This window comes from Capra hircus, chromosome 29, assembly GCF_001704415.2.
Source record: "Capra hircus breed San Clemente chromosome 29, ASM170441v1, whole genome shotgun sequence".
In the NCBI taxonomy this organism is placed as follows: Eukaryota; Metazoa; Chordata; class Mammalia; order Artiodactyla; family Bovidae; genus Capra; species Capra hircus.
This window is the reverse complement of record NC_030836.1, coordinates 33,762,773-33,777,821: the sequence shown is the minus strand read 5'-3', so window position 1 is coordinate 33,777,821 and position 15,049 is coordinate 33,762,773. Positions and strand designations below refer to the sequence as shown.

Below are 15,049 nucleotides of genomic sequence, written 5' to 3'. Positions count from 1 at the left end.
CTGGACGGTTTAAATAAATAGATGGGGGACAGTCATGTTAGGGAGGTGCATGACTGAATAGAGGGAATCAGGGTTAGATAAATGGAGGAGTAATGTGTGAATGAATAGGTGAGTGGTTAGCTGATGGAGAAATAAATTGGTACATCAGTGATTGATGGCGCTGAGTGGCCGGATGAAGTGAAAGACCGATAAATGTCTGTGCCAGCAGGCGAACAGATGGATGGGTAAATGTTGTGGGATGAGCAGGAGCAGGAGGGGGTCAGGTGTGGGTGGGAAGACGGTGATTAAAAGGAAGAAGTAAAAGGAGAGGGTGAGCGGGAGCACTCAAGGCATTAAGACGTCAGAACTGGAAATCTGTTTCCTCGACAAGTCATGATTTTACAATGAGTCTGAGAACATTGGAAACTCTCCATCACTTGGTGCCCACCATGTCCTTGGTGGTTTAATTTACAAAGAACATGATCTAGTCCATCAAGTTATCTGTGTTCTATCCCCTATGGGGAACAAAGAGTCTTGAAAGCCAGGGATTAGCCCTTGTCTGTCCAGGAAGCCATGAGAAACAAGCCTCATCGTTCCAGCATCCAGACGTGACCAGGCTTGGCAGAGAGTCTGTAAGATCTAAAGAAGGATCTTCTGCCACTTCCTGCTGTATGACCACATCCTTACTGGCCACTGACCTGCACTTTATTGGGTGTCAGTCTTGAGGAATCCAATGGTTGAAAGAGACACAAAAATTTTGCAGGCAACTTTGATAGAACACACTGAGGGGAATAAATTTACTGATGGTGCAGCTGGGAAATAAAGACATATAAAGCAACACATCAAGTCCAAGATCACACATTTGGTCAACAGCAGAGCTTGGAAGGGTTTGTTGATACAGAAATGGCAGGTGGGAAGCTAAGTTGCAAGAAAGAGGTCAATACCCATTCCTTTGGAAGATGGATATGTGACAAGATGGTGGGAGATTTATTGAAAGAGAAAGATGTTTTAGGAAAGACAGTTGGAGGAACGGACTTGCTCTCCAGGTCTCTTCCTCATCCGTTACCCTGTGGATGCTACAGTAAACCAACAGTACCTCCAATGTACTTTTAAGAATAAGTGCGTTTTGAGGGAAATCCAAAACGGAGTATATATATATGTATACATATAGCTGATTCTCTTTGCTGTACAGCAGAAGCTAATACAGCCTTGTAAAGCAACTATACTCCAATAAAAATTAATTTTAAAAAAAGAGTAAGTGCACATCACAGTCACCATATTTCCTCATACTTACTCTTGTCAGAGTGGTGCTGGTCCAATGGGCTCAAGCTGCAGGAACTGTTAAGGAGTACTCGAACTGAATGATACCTGGTCATTCATTTTCTGAAACTTCTCTCCTGATTTCACTGTAGCCTAAGCCAATAAATTAGACTTTGAGGCTGAAGCTGCATTTTATATTATTTGCATTTTGTATGATTTGTAAATGGCATAGATATAAGATACACAATTGTAACATGAAATTGCTTATCATAATATTCTGTGTGCATGTGGGCGCATACATGCATGAAAGGGAGGGAAAGAGAGAGAGATGGCACTCAGTTTCCTGATTGCATCTCCTTCCCAAAGCCTAACACATACACACACACACACACACACACACACTCACACACACACACACACTCTCACACACACACAGACACACACACACACACACACGGGCGAAGCATACCCTGCTTAGATTTCCCCCATTCCTGGATACTCAATGCAGTGTCCTAATAAACAGCCCCCCAAAAGTTACAAATTACTTTGAACTTTATTGATACACTGCACAATCACAACCATCTCGTGTTCATCCTGAATTAGAAAAGGTTACAACTACAATGTAACATGCACAAAATTCAGGTAGTATGTTCACCCTTAATACAATTATTGACAGAAATCAAGTCTTCATTGATTTTTGAAGGAAAAAATTAAGAAAGAAAATAGAAGGGGAGGAAAAAAAACCTCTAGAAGGCTGACAAAGTTATCCTCTTGTATCAGTGATAAAATTTTAAAGCATTTGAACACATCTGTTTTCAGGATAATTGTGAGAACGGGCACACCCATTGTCGGACACAGCTAGGACGGCACCATTGATAATTCATAAGTTTTTTTAGTCTAGAGGACTCTGAACTTGACAGATACATTTTCATACACCCACACGTTCCTCACAATTGCACTTTACATGTCACAAAAGATTCTGAATGATTAAAAATGCTCCCTTTAACTAACACAAAGGCAGCTAGGATTACTTATCATTGCTATGACTGATATCATTTTAAATTGGCCAATAGTGTAGAATGTGCCCGCCCCCCCCCAAAAAAAAGAGTAGAGGGTTCATCATCTTTCTTTCTGCAGTCAGCATCATGGAACAACAAAAACAACCCTGTGCTTTAAAAGGACACCATGGAAAGAACCAAAATGGAATGTCTTCTAAAACACGGGAAATTAGACTTCACTGGCTACTTGCAGACTGAAGACAATTGTGTCTAATTGAGTCCACTCCACAGCTCTGTGGACAGCCGGTATTCTGCACCTGAAGGCTAAATTGCTTGGTTCAGCTCTATCTTCTCGCTGCATCTTTTAATTGCATATCTATCTCTTCCTTCTTTCATTTACTTCTCTTCTCTCAAGAAATGAGGGAAATGAGACCAGCATTTTTATTTGTTGGGTGTTAGTGATCATTAGGAGTTCTCATCACATGGTGTTTTTCTGAGAACGTTGCCTTCATAGCTACACACCTGTGAAGTTTTCCTGAAATTGCTCCAACTTACTCGTCTTAAAATAAAAAGACAGGGAAGCTTGGGTGAGTAGGACGTCAGGCAATCAGGTGTAAGTTTCTAGGAATAGGGCTCATGCAAAATGAATGTGAATGATCCCCATTTTTGGAGAAAAAGAGAAAAAATGAATATTGCCAATGGGAAACATTCTACACCACTTCCCCTAATTCCTCTAATTCCAAAGAGATTAAAAAACAATTTTTAAAAATTGTTTGGGGATTTTTGGTGGGGAGAAGGAGGGCTGGCTCCAGGTATCGTAAAGCCAATTTTTCTCTGGTGAGGACACAGGGTCAAATTGGGAAAGGTGACATGGCCCCATCCCTCACCCCACTCGTCTGTCCTACTGATGACATCCATACACTACCAGGGAGGAGAAACCTTCCCTTGGCACTGGAGGTACACAGCAGTCTCCAGCCACTCCTGATGCTATGCGGTTGATGAGCTTGCCTGGAGATGGACTGCCCACCTCAAGGTTCTCTACTCTTCTCCAGAGCATTTTCCCAGCAGAATTAGAGCTTGATGACCCCTCCACATAGAGAACAAGTTGTGGGATTGATTCAGGAACAGATCCTTGAACTCAACCTCACTCTGGACTTTCCAAAGTCCCACAGTGTACCTCCCACCCAGGTTTTGAGAACGAACAGTCCAACCTATGAAATGCATTTCTACCTTGAGGCATCGGTTTCAGAGGCAAGCGCTCCAGTCCTCTTTCTGATACAAAACCTCACCTTTCCTTCTGTTCAGTTGAACACAACTAAGCATAATTTCTCTGCATAAAACAGGAGCATGTTTTAACCACCACTTGCCTGGATGGCCTCCTTCCCGCAGATAAAACAAATAAACAAAAAAACTAAACGCACTTGCTTCAACTTGCAGAAGACGGTATCAGGCACTTGACATGAAGCTACTGAAAAACAGCCTGGCCAGGACCTCAACACTAGCACTTGCAACTGGCTTCACTTTGGTGGAAATACATATTTTGGAGAGAGGCAGGGTTTCAGGGTGCCTGTCATACACTGTCAAGCTCCTCTCACCTGATTTCTTGATAAGCCTTACTGGATTTCTTTCTCACGTGCAGAACCCGCGAAAAGCTGCAGGTTCTCAGAGACTCGATAGTTATTTTTTTCCTCCTCTACCCCAAGCCCCACCCCGCCATTGGCACCTTGAAAAAAATCTCTCCAGCAGGCCTGATCCATCTGTCCTCCATACATAAAGAGGACGCGGACGTTGTCTCTAGGGCACTTGCTACTCCGTACGCTCCGAGGCCTTGGGTAACAGCTCCCGTCCCATGGAGCCATCCCCACAAAGGGAACCTGAACTGTGTCTGTTGTGCAGAAGGGTTTTCCTTGGGTCTTGCTTATTTCATTGTCTTTATCCCAGACAGGTGAGGAGTGACGCTCAGACCCTTTCCCTCTGGAACAGGGCTGGAGTCTGTAACTCCCGGACATGCTTCCTGATATCCACTGTAAGAGGCAGCACGGAGTTCTGTAGTGGCTCTGAACCCAGGCTCTTTGCATTTGGAGGGTTCAGGGATTCTCCTGGCTGAAGAAGGATGGATGCCTTCCTTTCAATCAAGTCTCGGAGGAAAGAACATGCTCAGCTTGTCCATTTCAAGCACCCTGTTCTCCAAGACCATTCAGTCCCCACAATCGTCCACACTTCTACTCCTAAGGAGCAAGCGTGTTATCAGCAGAACACTCGATGGGACACGTTACACGCTCATTCAGTGTCTGACACCAGCCTGGCCACAGGTGCTCAGCACGGTGACAGGTCTGAAACACTGATGTCCGACCTTTAATTCTGACTCTGGGCCTGCTCACGATTGTCCCTGGAACTTGGAATCCACATACTGCTTTTGGCACATCATTCATGTTCTGCAAATCTGGCTCCTGGCAGCTCCCTGGGAAATGCAGATGTCTGTTTACAGCTGGCAAGTGTAATATTAATTTCACTCACACCAGCTCTAACTCTATGAAAGTGCCGAGCTTTTCATATGCCAAGACAACCCACGCACGCACGTGCACACGTGAGTGTGTTTCTCCACTGTGTACATCACGTTCATGTGTCATAACAGAGGAAAACAAAGAGGCCACATTTCAGAGGAAGAAGACTCATGAAGCATGGCGGGAAGGGAACTCTGGAGCTGATATTTCTCATGCTTTAGATTGTGGAGCTAAAGAGTATTCCTTTGGGCCCGGGTCTTTGATCCAGTCATTGCTGGCTCTCCTCATTCTCAGCAGGTCACTGCCTGCAGTGCAGGTCAAGGGCACAGCCCTGCAGGTTTCTGATGCCATTCTTCTACGTCCCAGTCACTCTCGCTGGCTGAGTCCTTCTTGTCCCGGGAGATAAAGCAGAAGGATAAGGTCAGCTCTCTTCTGTGTTCTGGAAAGATCTGCTCTGAACATGGAGAGCTGAGGGCATTATCCCCCAAAGTTCCTGGAGAAGCAGCCTGTAACCATGGAAGATGCATGTTACTCTTCCTGTCTGTTTGCAGTGTTGTGTTAATCAAGAGCTTGGAAATTAAGTCAGTTTGCTCAAGTGCCCTCAGCTCAGAAGAGCTTCCAGAAACAAATACCAGAGTTGTCAACACACCCGCCATGTAATTGGCTTCCATCGGCTCTTTACTGGATAGTTTTCAAACAGATGAAACCAAAACTGGAGCAGAAAGGGGACAACAGCAGAAGTCACCCCGCTCAGATGGACGGCTGTTTTCACATCGAAGAGACAGAGTGTGTTTTCCTCTTTCTGTTAAGGACAGTCTTATAGATTCCTGACATGCGCTTTCTTGAAAGGCTGAGAGAAGCATGAAGATTGGCACCTTGGTCCTTCAAGTGAGAAAGATAAAACACGATGCTCATCAAGGTTTTGCCAAGGCCGGTCTGCTTCCCAAGAAGCTGTTTCCGGAAACACAGTCTCTTCTGGGAAGAGTGACTGACTGATCCTTCACTTGCTACTTTGGTCCATCTGTTACCAGCACCTACTTGGGGTAGATGGACAGGCACATTCCAGACAGCCTGTGACATACTGCTTGTCTATGTTGTCAGCCCATTAGATCATTGGCTTTCACATGAGAAGCTGATGGTGAATTCTGAAGATGCCAATGTCTGCAGAAGGTAGAGGAGACGTGAATCCAGAGGAACAGACACATTATGACTAGAGGTGAGTACAGTGATGGATTGATAGTGAGTAGTGGGGAGCGAAATAGAAAGATGTGTTGGATAATTACACTGATAGGTTGATATATGAAGGAAGTAGATTGCCAGAGAGGAAAATGGGTGGGGAGATAATTGGATGGCATGATCAATCAGATGGTTGAGTAGATGGGTAATGGTGTATTACTTTGATAGTGAGCTTGATAAAACCCAAATAATCAGCCACTTATGGATCACTTTTTAAGAACTGGATAGTATTTTTTCAGAAAGAAATACTCTCCTCAAAATTCTTCCCCCCATTTTCGGTTACATGACTTCTCAATGTTCAGGTTTGGGTTGTATGCCTACCCCCAAACTTCGAATCCTTATAGCTGGTAGAGAAAGCAAATAGGGCAGAATGTCTAGGAAGGATGGCAATGTTTCATATATATATAGAGAGAGAGACAGACAGACAGACAGAGACAGAGAGACGAGACAGAGACAGAGGGTCAGAGAGAGAGAGAGAGGAAGAGAGAGAGAACTTCCCAGAAAGAAAGGATGTGAACCCTCATGTAGTTAGATCATAATAAGCATGGAGAGAGGCATCTGTACATCATAGTCAGGAAAATGGTCCACAGCTTAAAAGACACCAGCAATAGGACACTTGGATATAATTCTTGCTGTGCACTACATTATAAGTCAAGTTGTGTCTTCAGGGTGTTTATCACGAGGCACATTTTTTGCCCAAATGGAATGTATGGTTTGGTATGGGAGGGTGGTTGGTTGGTGGTGACGATGCCGGGGGGAGCAGAGGGAAGGGAAGGGAAGGTGGAGAATGGGTTCCATTTTTGGACACACCACCTATGAGTGATTATCCTACATGTGGTAGAACCCTGCCCACCCCTCCCCCAAACCCCACTTATTCAAACTAGAAAGAAAAGTCAAATCAACAAAGAAAAGAGTCCAAAAAAAAAAAAAAAATACTGAGAAGAAGAAAAGAAACAGAAAGAAGCTCAAACTGTTTGGCCCTCCGCAGTGCAGGTAAAGTCTGTGATATGGAGAAGCAGGCGTTGCTCAGAAGACCTATGGTTTCTTATCAAAACTTGATGAAGAAGTGGGCAAAGAGGGTCCCTGATAGCCAGAGGCAAGCGAGCGCTCTAGAGGCCGAGTTTACACCGTCAATGACAGCTCCAGGCCCTGTGCAGGGGAAAGAGAGACAGGCTGGTTAGCGTTAGCACACACCCAGAGGGCAGCTCCCTCAGCCCCTCCAAGCACTGCACAGACATGCTTCTCTGTGAACAGCCTCCACCCGGCCCCTGACCCTTCCACTTGCCCATAAACGGAGAGACTCAAAGGGGCTCTTCCCTGGGGTGCCCGGACCCTGCAGCCTGCTCTCAGGGACTGGGGTTAAAGCACCCACAAAGAGGAAGAGGGAAGGCAGGGTTAGACCTGTGGGCTGACAGGCCAGGGCAGGCCCTTGGAGGTGGTGTGCAGGACAGACAGGGGTGGGAGGGGAAGCAGAGGAATGGGGAGAGGAGAGTCAGGATGGAGGGGAGAGGCGGGAGGAGGGAGAGGGAGGGAGGCTTTCATGAGACCCAGGAGTCTAGGTGTTGCGTGGCCAGCTCTTCGTCTGGTGTGACTGGGGTGTTGTGCAGCAGCTGGAGAAGACGAATAACTACACCCTATCATTCTAAAGACTAGGGTGGGGTTTAAGCCAGTAGTCAACCCCACGTCCCCAGAGGAGAGCGAGAGGACCCTGCCTTCTCAGACCTAGTGGCCACTGTCCTCTGCCTGGTGGGCTTTCCCTCGAGCGTCCTTCTTTCCTCTCCCCTCTCTCTGGCCCTTTGACAGTCCTCCTGAATCCCTCATACTCCACACGAGATGAGAGCACGGAATCACAAATGCTGCTCCTTTCCCTTTCTCTACATCTTCCTCCAGAAGACAGACTGAGGGCACTGGGGTTGTCCTCACCCATCCTGAGGACCAAGAGCAGAAGGATAAGTGTCTGGCCCTGCCCCCATACCCGTCCATCACCTTTGCTGGGCAGCATAAGTATCTAGGGTCATAAGCAAGAGCAGTGGCCAGCGAACAGAGAGGATTCCAGGGGTAAGTGAGGCTATGTCTCAGTCAAAGGATTGAAAGTCCTCAAGAGGCAACCCTGCAGGGCCAGTGACAAAGGGGAGGAGCAACGGGAAGATAGGCAGGGCATCACTGGCAACTTTAGTGGCAATGTGGCTCCTTGGAAATGAATTTCACTCCCGACAAAAGGGTTGGTGGAGTCGGGTCTCCTCTGATAGTACCCAGGTCCCGCAGCTTCCTGGTCAGCGCCATGGCTTGGATCCAGGCCTCGTTGGGCCAACAGCTGGTGCTGACCTTTAGCCGGGGGACACATGGGTCTCTTGCTTCAGCGACCAGCGTCCACCTGTTACCACCCCAGGGTTCTCAGCAGGATACCTTCTATTTCTCCAGTGCATAACACAATTCTCTTATTTACTAAGAATTCATATTTACTTGAGAGCCTGAGAGTCCTGCTCACAGTTTTCTGTACTTTGGTTATAGAGTATTCACAGAACAGGACAGAGTCCAGGCCTTAGCCCATTGCTGCGGTCCCCATAACGCTTCATGAACATTTATAGAAAGTGGCCTGACTCTGTGGTCCCCATTAGTTGAGGCATATATCCTAAGGAATTGTACTGGCCTAGAGAATGCACTGAGTTGGAAAGGCCCAGTTTGAAGCCCAAGGTAATTCTCTATATTGTCTTCTGCAAAAGATGAGCAATTGAGATTTTCAAGTGAGTTTAAAAGGAAATGGATGATGCAGAACCATATGATTCTTTAAAGAATATTTAAAATATAAAGTCTAAATATGATGTGGATTAACTAGTTTTTTATACATATGTGTGTGTGTGTTTCGCTAATTTATTAGACTGATGTCAACTTACAAAACAGTTGAGTGGGCTGCATGCTAGATAGACAGGGGTCTTTACTCTAGGAATCACTATATTCCAAGTTCTATCAGTGGGCTTAGCATTTGGGGGGAATGTCACACTACCAACGTAAGGTTGGATGTAGATAAAATAAACAGGAGGAGATGTATTAATGAAGCCAGGGCATTAAAGTGTGGGAAACAAGAAAGAGTCATCAGGATAGCAGGTGGAAATGACAGTAAGGTGTTCATGCTGATCAGGCAGGCAGGGGTGAAGCCACTGTTCACGCCAGCCGAGTTCTCCAAGGAGTAGAACCCCCGCAGGCATCGAGCCTGCTCAGCCCGCTCGGGGGGATGGCCATAAGACATACTAATAATATATGGTGCTCTCTGTGTGCCAAGTTGTGACTCTAAATGCTGAACTTCCATTAACCCCTTTTATCTTCAGGAAACCCTATGGCATGCCCACATTTTGGATGGGGAACCGATGAGCTGCATAGCTAAACGCCCTGCCTATGGCCACACAAGACAATACACCCAGAGCTGGATGGGAATGAGTCACTCTGTCTACAGGGCTGGTGCCCTTGATGACCACAACTCCACCTATTCTCCATGGAAAATTGTCCTTTTTGCATGTTTTTCAGAGACTGTGGCGTCACGCCTTAATGCCCTCTGAATCAACTCAATTTTTCCAGAAACTAGGAAGTAATCATGCATGCGTGTGCTAAGTCACTTCAACCGTGTCCCACTCTTTGAAACTCTATGGGCTGAAGCCTGTCAGGCTCCTCTGTCCATGAGATTCTCCAGGCAAGTATACTGGGGTGGCGTGCCATGCCTTCCTCCAGAAGTAATCATGGGACCACACCAATTCACTAAACAGCTGCAACCCACGACTTCTTCTGTCTTAAAGCATAGAAAAGTATTTGCATAACCAGGTGAGTGGTTTTAGCATTCAGAAAACCTATGAGAGAGATTCCTTGCTGAGGGACCGCCCCTCTGTGGCCACGGTCCTTCCACCAGCATAGTGAGAGAAGACTGGAAGTGACCTCTGAGCTCTTCTCCCTTAGCGTCTGGAGGTACAGAATGGCTGGACACTCTGTATCTGGTCCCAGAAGGGACAGCTGGGTGAGGGGGCAGCCAGAAGGCCTTTTACAGTTAAGTACAAGACCATCACCATGCAGCTTTCTGCATGCCAGCATGCCATCTCCTGAGAGAGTAAAAGGGCACCAAATGTTCCTAGATTCTAACGTTTCCCTATTTTGGCCTCATTCTCTATGCTGCTGCAGGAAGTTTTATTCTTTAGTGGGTGTGATAAGCCCTGCACTAAGCGACATGGCAATTTAGAAGTGTCTATGGCCCATCCGTGTATGAGAAAGGGACAAGCTGCTCTGGCCAAGGAGTCCACCAAACCTACTAGGACAGAGATTAAACTAGCCTTGCTTTCTTCCTGTGGATCCTGGACACATTTGAGATTTGGCAGTTGGGACAAATGCCAGTGCCATGAGGGGCCACAGGAAGCCTCCTGGGCTTTGTTCAAAGCTGAGAGAGAGGAGCTCATGTGCATGTACCACACTGCAGGTTGGCGGGATGTAAGACAGAGGCCTTTAGCAATGAATGGACTCATTATTGCAGCTTCAAAGTAACCCCAATTCTATTGGAAATGAGGGAATGGGGAGAATCTGGGTTGGGTATCTCCCATAGGTTTTTTTTTTTTTTTTTTTTTTTTCACATCTAAAAATTCAGCTTCCTGAAAGACTTTTTATTATTATTATTTTTATTTTTACTTTACAATATTGTATCAACATTGGAGGATAATTACCTTATAATACTGTGTTGGTTTCTGCTGTACAAAAACGTGAATCAGCCATAAGTAAACATATATCCCCTACCTCTTGAGCCTCCCTTGACCCCCCATCCCACCCCTCTAAGTCATCACAGTGCACTGGGCTGGGCTCCCTCTGCTTTACAGCAACTTCCCATTAGATATCTATTTTACATAAGATACTGTATATGTTTCAATGCTAGTCTCAATTTGTCCCACCCTCCCTCCTCCAGGTTCTCTGTATCTGAAACTCTGACCTGATTATGTAAATGCTTCTTTGTGCTTTAATACAGAAGCAGTGGTGGATGGGTGCTGTTCAGCAGATTGGCATGCCCCCCTTGATTACTTCTATGCCTCTGCCGTACCTTGGCCTCACTGCTTTGTCCCTGCAGCCCTAAACCTTTTGGGGTCAAAGTCACTGGTCCCTAGAAAAGTGCAACTAATGGTTGGGACTTGGCTTCAGACCAACTTGGGTTTAAATCCTGACTCTGTGGCTTGCCAGCTCTGTGATCTCAAAGTGCTTTCAGTTTCTCCTTGAAAACAGGGCATAATGCAGTTTTCAGATAAAGAAATGGAGGGGTCAGGATGGCATCTGGTAGAAAGTAGACAGGTGATCCTGGGAAGGACTGCTCTCGTGGGTCCACACCCCCTACCTTCCACTGCCTAGTTGTGGCCGTGCATGCTAAGTTGTTTTAATCGTGTCTGAGTCTGTGACCCCATGAACTGTAGCCCGCCAGAGTCCTCTGTCCTTGGGATTCTCCAGGCAAGAATCCTGGAATGGGTTGTCATTTCCTCCTCCAGGGGGTCTTCCCAACCCAGGCATTGAACCTGTGTCTCCTGAAACTCCTGCACTGCAGGCGAGTTCTTTATCACTTAGCCACCAGGGAAGCCCCTAGTTGAGGCTAAGGTTAACTTATTTAGTAGATCTTTTCCAAATACATTGATGCTGAGCTGGGTTTTGGGAGGTGAGAGTGAAGAGGCGAGATGGGTGACAGAGGTCACTGGCTGGGAGGACCTAGGAGGTGTGGGGCGCTGAGCAGGGCGATGAGGGAGGGCTGAGCCAAGTTCTGTGGCAAGTCTGAGGAGAAACAGACCCCACGCTGGCCTCAGAAGCCACGCCATCCCCCCAAGAGCTGTGTGCTGTTGCTGTCGAGCGCCAGCTTCCAAAGAGAAGGAGAGGCACAGCCTCTGCCAGCACACAGCCTGCTGCTGCTGCTGAGTCGCTTCAGTCGTGTCTGACTCTGTGCTACCCCATAGACGGCAGCCCACCAGGCTCCTCCATCCCTGGGATTCTCCAGGCAAGAACACTAGAGTGGGTTGCCATTTCCTTCTCCACACAGCCTAGCCCCCTCTAGTTTTTGGTTGTTGTTAACGTGTGGTTTGTATGTGTGTGTATGCGTATGTGTGTGAGATGTGGGATCTTAGTTCCCTGATCAGGGATTGAACTCATGCCCTCTGCAGTGGATCTGACAGGGAGGACTCCCTATTCTCTATTTGGATCTAGAACTCCTCCGCCTTCACCTAAATCAATAAACAAACATGTTTTAATCCCTCACAGATTCTGAGGAGAACGCCCTTTGAAACAAAACAGCCCAACCTCCCTTTCATCTCAGGAACGCCGTGCCTTTTGGATAGTCTAAAAGGACTAAATTTAGAAGTCAGGGAGAACTGAAATTGAATTTTTGCTCTGCTATTTACTAGCAGGATAACTTTTGTTTTTAAATTTGAAAAAAAAAAAAGGAATATAATTGCTCTGCAATGTTGTGTTAATTTCTGCTGTACAATGAAATAAATCAGCTATAAGTAAACGTATATCCCCTCCCTCCTGAACCTTCCACCCACACCCCCTTCCACCCCTTTAGGTCACCACTAAGCACCAAACTGAGCTCTCCTGTGCAAGCTCGCTAGCAGGAAGTAGCACAATGACTTGGACAAGATGGTTAGCATCTGTGAAGCAGCGATTTTCACGTATAAACTCTGTGGGGAAGTGCTTTTCTCATCTGTGCAAGGATGCTCTGAGGATGAGTTCAGATGACATATAAAATCGCTGAGACTAAGTAAAGGATGAATAACTACTGGGTTAATCAGAACTAGGACCATAGCAGCTAGTTTCTAAGATAGCATCTTTGGTGGGGCTCATGCTTTAAATAAAAACACTGTGTGTACACTGGATTCTCAAAGATAATTGCCAAGCAGACGTGACTCTGGCTTAGCAAGCAAGTGACTGGTCTCTCCTGACAAGACCAGAGGTGGCTCCATCCACAGTTTAAGGCTTCTCAGGGAAGGCCAGTTACTCTGAGGAGGTATAATCAGAAGCCCAGCTCTTTATCTGGGAAATCCCCACATTCAAGAAATCTTTGTTTACTCTTAACAATGACTCAGTCCAACAGAATGACTCTTACAAACATCAGACTTAATTACATATTTTTTCAGGGATAAACTAAAAGTGAGAACATGTTACTATGCCCTTTCCCCTCATTTCACCCTCCTCATCACTAAAAATGTATTCCTTCCTTCATTCCTGCTGTTGAGCACCTTTGAAAATAAATGCTCACTGCTGCTGCTGCTGCTAAGTCGCTTCAGTAGTGTCTGACTCTGTGCGACCCCAGAGACAGCAGCCCACCAGGCTCCCCCGTCCCTGGGATTCTCCAGGCAAGAACACTGGAGTGGGTTGCCATTTCCTTCTCCAATGCATGAAAGTGAAAAGTGAAAGTGAAGTTGCTCAGTCGCGTCCGACTCTTAGCGACCCCATGGACTGCAGCCCACCAGGCTCCTCCGTCCACGGGATTTTCCAGGCAAGAGTACTGGAGTGGGGTGCCATTGCTTTCTCCATAAATGCTCACACAAAGACACAAAGCCACAAAATCAACCATGAATGACATAACAATGACAACTAAATACCTTGGGGACAAATGCAGACAAAAATGAGCTAATCCTCCACATACAGAAGAGAGAAAGAGACAGAAATGATCGAGAGTTAAATTCCAGAAATGATAAACATCAGAAAGGTCAATCATTCTGTCCATGTTGTCTGCGCTAGAGGTAAGGTTTTTATGGCCATATGTGAGGCCCAGCAGTGGTGAGACAAGTAAATAAAGAAAGAAGCAAACAAACACATGAATAAAATAAAGTTCACTCGGAGAGGCTACTCACTGCGTTGGATTAAATATACTATACCCTATAGATTTTTAAAAAGCAAATTTGGTTGAGGACTGACTTAACTTGCAAACCCAGTTCTCTGGAAAACAAGAGTGGCTGACCTCATGGGCAGGCTGATCACACTCTGGAAGAACAGGGGTTGAAAATCAAAGTAACCAAACTCAGCACAAAGCTCCCAGCGAACTACATAAGCTTATGGATGAGATCCTGCTGTGCAAAAGATTTTGAAGCTTAAAAATTGAAGGGCCCAGATACTTTTTTTAAAGTATCTTTGATATTAATTTCTTATTTTGATATTAATTTCTCATTTAAATTCTTTCTTCTATGCAATCATCCTCTTTGTTTTTTCAGTCTTCTAACTTTATTGAGGCTTTCAATGGCTAAGTCAAAAATCTCTCTTGGTAAATGCCACATTTCTCTTGAAAATACGTGGGTTATTTTCAAATGTCTTGAAATTGATTTCTAGCATAATTCCAGAGCAATAAGAGAACAGACGCTTACTCCTTGGAAGAAAAGTTATGACCAACCTAGATAGCATATTCAAAAGCAGAGATATTACTTTGCCGACTAAGGTCCGTCTAGTCAAGGCTATGGTTTTTCCTGTGGTCATGTATGGATGGGAGAGTTGGACTGTGAAGAAGGCAGAGTGCCGAAGAATTGATGCGTTTGAACTGTGGTGTTGGAGAAGACTCTTGAGAGTTCCATGGACTGCAAGGAGATCCAACCAGTCCATTCTGAAGGAGATCAACCCTGGGATTTCTTTGGAAGGAATGATGCTAAAGCTGAAGCTCCAGTACTTTGGCCACCTCATGCAAAGAGTTGACTCATTGGAAAAGGCTCTGATGCTGGGAGAGATTGGGGGCAGGAGGAGAAGGGGACGACCCAGGATGAGATGGCTGGATGGCATCACGGACTCAATGGATGTGAGTCTGAGTGAACTCCGGGAGATGGTAATGGATAGGGAGGCCTGGCGTGCTGCGATTCATGGGGTCGCAAAGAGTCGGACACAACTGAGTGACTGAACTGAACTGAAGAGAACAGACTCTGTATGATTTCAGTACTTTTAGACCACGAAAATTTTGCACCTTCTTTGATGTCCCTGGATATGTTCCAGTGTCTCCTAGTTTATAGTCTATGGGAACTTGAATAGAATTTGTATCCTACTGTTATGTGAAAATTATATAAATCTTAATTATGTTGAATTGTTTCACAG

At 45.8% G+C, this 15,049-nt stretch overlaps 1 protein-coding gene across 2 annotated transcripts in view; it reads right to left on the bottom strand.

Moving 5' to 3' along the window:
* The window catches only part of OPCML (opioid binding protein/cell adhesion molecule like), a 1,043,576-nt gene continuing 1,030,300 nt past the window's right edge, over positions 1,774 to 15,049 (bottom strand). For both annotated transcript variants that reach the window (XM_013975837.2, XM_018043456.1), the window contains exon 8: positions 1,774 to 7,126. In XM_013975837.2, coding sequence (XP_013831291.1) covers positions 7,026 to 7,126 — 101 coding nt within the window. In that variant the 3' untranslated portion in view covers positions 1,774 to 7,025. The remainder of the gene's footprint in view (positions 7,127 to 15,049) is intronic.